Genomic DNA, 5,695 nt, shown 5'->3' on the forward strand with positions numbered 1-5,695 from the left:
AAAGCCCGGCCCGACCCGACCCGCCATTATTTAAAAATATAGCAAGCCCGCTATGAGCCCGGCCCGGCCCGTTGATGACCCCTAAATTGAAGGCAATAATGATAGGCAAAGTATAATTTTAAATATAAAATATATTTTGATAAGATTTTGAATTATCTTTGGATATTACAGGTCATATATATTTAAATATAAACATATATTAGATTTAGGATAAATTGTTGGCCTATCAATATATGACATGTGTCAATGATTCAATCATTATTATCGACAAAATATATCTCATATTTTTGTAAGTTTTTATCCAATCTCACTTTGACACGTGTGAATGTCGGATAAGCAATTATCCATAACAAAATATTTATGATTTCAGACAAGATTTCCGGCCATTGGAAATCTCCCACTTGTTGTAATTTTAACTTCACACGTACAATGATTGAATGATTGACAATAAATAGACCTCGTACTTCATCATCTACTCACACAACCTCATGCTACGTCTCCATTTCTTCTCAAATATCTTCTTCCACCCAAACACTTCACCACATTCCTCCTCCTCTGAAAACCAAGAAAGCTCAAACCTTCACGTTTCCTTTCCTCCTTCACCCACTCACTGACTCTGGTTTCGACTCTGGCACCCATCTCTCTTCTCAGAAATGTCAATAATCGGGAGGAGAGGAATCCACCACTTGCAGAAACTAAACACTCCGAACATCCCAACAGTTGAGTGTCAGAACCGGGTCATAGATGCCTCCCTCACTCTTATTCGTGAGAGTGCCAAACTCAAGGTACATGCTTTCTTTGTGTTTGTGATTGTGGTTGTACATGGTTGATGTTGGAATCACAATTGGTGAACTGGGTTGGGTTTTGTTTTTGGTTTTAGGGAAAGCTGGTGCGCGCTTTAGGTGGAGCCGTAGCGTCTTCTTCGCTTCTGGGGGTTCCTTTGGGACATAACTCGTCGTTTCTGCAAGGCCCGGCTTTTGCTCCTCCGTTGATTCGGGAGGCTATTTGGTGCGGTAGCACAAACTCTACAACTGAAGAAGGTATCCAAGAGTTTTTAATTGTTGAACATTATTGATAACAATATAGTATAATAATGAAAGATGTGGAATTCTTTTTGTTTGTAATGTTGTTTGGTGGTGAGAGTGATCATGGTGACCTTGTAATGCAGGGAAGGAACTGAAGGATCCGCGGGTGCTAACTGATGTGGGCAATTTGCCTGTGCAAGAGATTCGAGATTGTGGAGTGGATGATGATAGATTGATGAATGTGATAAGTGAGTCTGTCAAGCTAGTGATGGAAGAGGTAGGTTGTCATTTCTTGAAATCTTATGATTGGAAAAGCTATTATCCGATTGTAAGTTGGTCTATTGGTAGAATTGTTTGGGGGAACTGGAAATTAAGCTTAAAATCATCATGCCTAGTTTACTGAAAAGTATAGCTACCACTCCTATTTTTTTTTTTTTTTGCAACATACTTGCAGGAAGGCGTAGGATTATGTCTCACGAGTCATGCTCTTCTCTGTTTTAGTAGATGTGAATGTTATGCTCTACTAGCTTGATAAATCTGAAACCAACTTTGCCAATTTTAATAGCTCCCCATTGTTCTGTCTTTGTCTAGCTGTCCATGAGAGTAGCTTAATGTGCCTAAATAGCTTTATTTTATTATGTAGAACTGTGTTTGGGCACAATTGGTTGAACCAAAAATATGCCCCATACTCTGTACTCTGTAGCCTGCCTTGAGGGTCTTTTTTTTTTGGGGGATTTAATCTTGTAATTGCTTGCAATTTTCTCATGCTTCAAAGCTGAGCTTTTTTAGGACATGCTTTGAAGCTGGCTTAGCACAGTTCAAAGTTTTAAACACTTATAAACTATGCCATTCAGGTCCATGCTTTGGAGTATGTTTTTTTTATGCCGTCATCCCTGCAGTATATATGATAGCATTCAGTTCAGGGCCACACAAACTTTGGGCTACAGGATCACTGGATGCTTATCTTTCTCTTTTTAACTGAGACTGAACTGGTTTTGCTCAAACTTCTCAAGATCTCTATAGAAATTTTCATTTCCTATTACTCCACTAGAAAATGAGATCCTTTGAACGGATTAAAAGTACTTATAACTCAATTTGAAGATCTTAGAGTGCTTCACTTATAATTGTGATGTTCTTAGTGTTAAGTACATTACAAGTTGGCTAAATTTCTCGTATAGCTTATATGATAGGATCAAAAGAGAAGAATACTTCCTTCATTTTGCAGTTTCTAAACCTCAGATTTTCCTGTCTTTGTTGAAGTTCCAACTGATGTAATATTGAGTTACAAGTTTCTAGGCAGACTCTCCTACCAATTGTTGGAATGATCTGCTAAGTATCTGGGTTAATATTTTGAGATCTTCATGCCCAACAAAGAAGCATGGAAAAGTGTTGGTTAAATTACAATAATAATTATAATTTCTATATGAGAAACTTGTTGACAAAAGGCTGAGGCGCGGGTATCTCACTTTCTTTAAGGAGATTCAAGCCCTCTGCGGAACAATGCCGGTGCACCAGAAATCTCTTGACTTGTCCCCTCCAGGATACAACAGCCCAACAACAAGTTGTGTGGCTCACATCAATCTGCACAAATTGGAGGAACCCAAAGCTCCACCAAAAGAACACATTTCTTAGGCCAAAAAAAACACACAAGACACTTTGGGGGATTTGGGAAAGAAAGTTGATGGGTGAATAGTAGTGTCTCGTAATAGTATTACGTAAAAGCAATGATCTGTTTGAGCATGCAACAAATAGTGCTATTTATAAGCTCTTAGGACACTCCCCACCATTAATAGGGTAGTAACCAAAAGCCATAGGTTACAAGGATTAAAACCCAAAATAAATCAAAATAAAACACCATGAGTTACAAAATAAAATTAAAAATAAATTCTGAATTTAAACACAAAATAAATTCACCCAAATTTAATTTCAATAATAAATAAAATATTACAATATTACAACAAAAAGTCAGTTTACGTCTGTGGGCAACACTAATCTCCCGTTGAGTTTTTTTATTTATGTTCCATCCGATGTAATATGTATCTGGTTTAACTGGATTCCTGGAGGCCTAGGATCTGAAATTTCTGGGAATCCTTCACAGATATTATGACCGCTCTTCTTTTTCAGTGTGGGATTTCTCATTGCAATGAATATACCAGCCACGTTTTGGTGTATTAGATGAATATTTTTATTTTGCCATTTCAGGCTCCACTGCGGCCATTAGTATTAGGTGGTGATCACTCAATTTCGTATCCTGTTGTAAGAGCTGTCTCTGAGAAGCTTGGGGGACCTGTGGACATACTTCATCTTGATGCCCATCCTGATATTTATCATGCCTTTGAGGGTAATAAATACTCACATGCATCTTCTTTTGCTCGAATTATGGAGGGTGGTTATGCTCGGCGACTTTTGCAGGTAAATTCTTATCTATGAATAGATTGTGTCTATAGACCTCACAACTTTAGTCCCACTGTTTAATCAAATGCTTAAGGAACCAAATATAAACTGAGTAAAGGAGATTATTCACAATTTTGTGATATCTTTTTTAGTTTCACCTAACCTGGCTAGGTGTGTGTACAATTGCTGATTTTCTGTAGCACCAGATAGGAGTTTTGCATCGCTTGTGGGATAGTTTGTGAACATTCTCAGCCATATTGCCCTTCTGTTCCCATCTTCTAGGATCTATTTGGGAAGTCACAGATGGTGATGGAGAGATTTTTGTTTTGTTTCTTCACTCAACTGTGGGCTGGTGAATGGTCCAGGATATTTGGTTTAGCCATCCTGTTGCCCATGGAAATTGGTTGCTATCCTGTAGCTATCTCATGTTGAGTGGCCAAAATATTTTCCAGTATGGCTTCATCACCTTCAGTAACTTCCCAAATATAGTTTCTCTGTTATCCACTCCATGCTCTGCTTCAGTTGATATCCAGAGTTTGCAGTTTACCCAATGAACTTGGTTGCTGAATGTTCAGGTTGGTATTCGCTCAATTAACTATGAAGGGCGTGAACAAGGAAAAAGATTTGGTGTTGAGCAATATGAAATGCGAACCTTTTCAAGAGATCGTGACTTTTTGGAAAACCTGGTATCTCTCTCTCTCTCTCTCTATGACTTTGATGTCAAGTTTAAAGATGCTTCCATTTATGAGGTGACAAACACATACATGGACTTGTCAAAAGGTTTGCAAAAATTGCTTGGTCAATGGTCAAATAATGGTACCATTGAAAGTTAATTCATGTGGTTTCAGAAGATGACGTTATGATACCACACTGTCAAAGTGAGATGATTGCATGCTATTCATGGTGAGGGTAAACGTTAAGCAAATTTTGTTTGACAGAAACTAGGGGAAGGTGTGAAGGGTGTCTATATCTCGATAGATGTAGATTGCCTTGATCCTGCCTTTGCTCCAGGAGTATCACACATCGAGCCAGGGGGTCTCTCCTTCCGTGATGTTCTCAACATACTGCACAATCTCCAAGGTGATGTGGTTGCTGCAGATGTCGTTGAATTCAATCCACAGCGCGATACTGCTGGTGGGATGACTGCAATGGTAGCTGCTAAACTGGTGAGAGAATTGGCTGCAAAGATGTCAAAATCATATAATCCTTGGGAATATCCGGAGACACCAAGCTTCGATCTAGCATGAACTCATTCCAAGCATAATATTTCAGGCTGATTTTTTCTTCTTTTAGATTTGTTCATGAGGGGGAAGTTTCCCTCTCTTCTCTTTCGCTGTTATTTTTGTTTCTCTCTTGGACGATGTATTTTTCTTCTTTATTATTAATAAATTGAGTTGGGGGACGGGCGGTGGGTTCCCAGAGTGGGGCAGACCCTTCACCTTCGGGTTTGAGGGTGGGACAAGTGTCCTGCATTGTCTGTCTCTGAGGAACTAATATCGCCTAATCCCTTTCTCCTTAAAAATAAATAAAATCAAAAAAATCAAAAAAAAAAATCAAAAATCCTGTGCCTAATCTGATACCAAATTAAAGAGCAAACAAGCATCTGTTAGTCTTCTATCTCCTTGTTTAATGAGAATAAGCAGTTCCACAATTTGATTATTCAACAAGTAGTTAGAAGTTGATGGCTTATATACTGTGTTATAATTAATAAGAATGATCGAATTATTTTCAAGTATTCCTCTGTTTTAGTCAGTGTAAATGATGGTCGTGCTCTTTTTATAGACGGGACTTGCACATTACTACCATACCCTTATAACTAGAACAATTCCTTGATGCATTAGAGATGCATCTGATACATGGCTCAGTGCAGCGTGTAGAGATGAAGATAGAGAGAATTAACTTGGCTCTATTTCGTTGAGCTTTCAAAATATTGTTCATCTTTTGACATTACACTGTTTCGTTTAAACAAAATACAAGTCTAATTTTACATTATTTGCACATGCCAAAAACCCACCGGTCATTTTACTAGCAAGACCTACTATCGACTATCGAGTATTGACCATCGGTGGTGACTCTATCGAGGTCAGGGCTAAAAGTTGTGTTCTCCTCCTTGCACCCTGAGGAGAAAGGAATGTGGTCGCTAGCAGCACCAGTTCCCAGAGCAAGTCTAGCACTAGCAGCAACTGACTCACCCACATGTGGTATAGCATAGGCTGCCAAGAAGGTTCTGACTTCTGAAAGCAACATTAATGGTACAACAAGTATATGTATGGATA

The 5,695-nt window shown here is 38.6% G+C and overlaps 1 protein-coding gene across 1 annotated transcript; it reads left to right on the forward strand.

Moving 5' to 3' along the window:
- Positions 1–471: 471 nt before the first annotated feature.
- LOC112176928 (arginase 1, mitochondrial) lies at positions 472–4,945 on the forward strand. Its single transcript, XM_024315071.1, has 6 exons — positions 472–785; positions 881–1,040; positions 1,169–1,302; positions 3,228–3,437; positions 3,995–4,105; positions 4,358–4,945. Exons 1-6 carry the CDS (start codon positions 654–656, stop codon positions 4,664–4,666), a joined length of 1,056 nt encoding a protein of 351 aa, XP_024170839.1. The 5' UTR covers positions 472–653; the 3' UTR covers positions 4,667–4,945.
- The last annotated feature ends 750 nt before the right edge of the window (positions 4,946–5,695 follow it).

This window comes from Rosa chinensis, chromosome 1 (assembly GCF_002994745.2).
Source record: "Rosa chinensis cultivar Old Blush chromosome 1, RchiOBHm-V2, whole genome shotgun sequence".
In the NCBI taxonomy this organism is placed as follows: domain Eukaryota; kingdom Viridiplantae; phylum Streptophyta; class Magnoliopsida; order Rosales; family Rosaceae; genus Rosa; species Rosa chinensis.

Excerpts from the sequence above, each read along its gene's own strand:
- LOC112176928 (XM_024315071.1), top strand. The coding sequence starts at position 654 with ATGTCAATAATCGGGAGGAGAGGAATCCACCACTTGCAGAAACTAAAC. Across the intron at positions 786-880 it reads GTGAGAGTGCCAAACTCAAG|GGAAAGCTGGTGCGCGCTTT; the intron begins GTACATGCTTTC and ends TTTTGGTTTTAG. Across the intron at positions 1,303-3,227 it reads TCAAGCTAGTGATGGAAGAG|GCTCCACTGCGGCCATTAGT; the intron begins GTAGGTTGTCAT and ends TTGCCATTTCAG.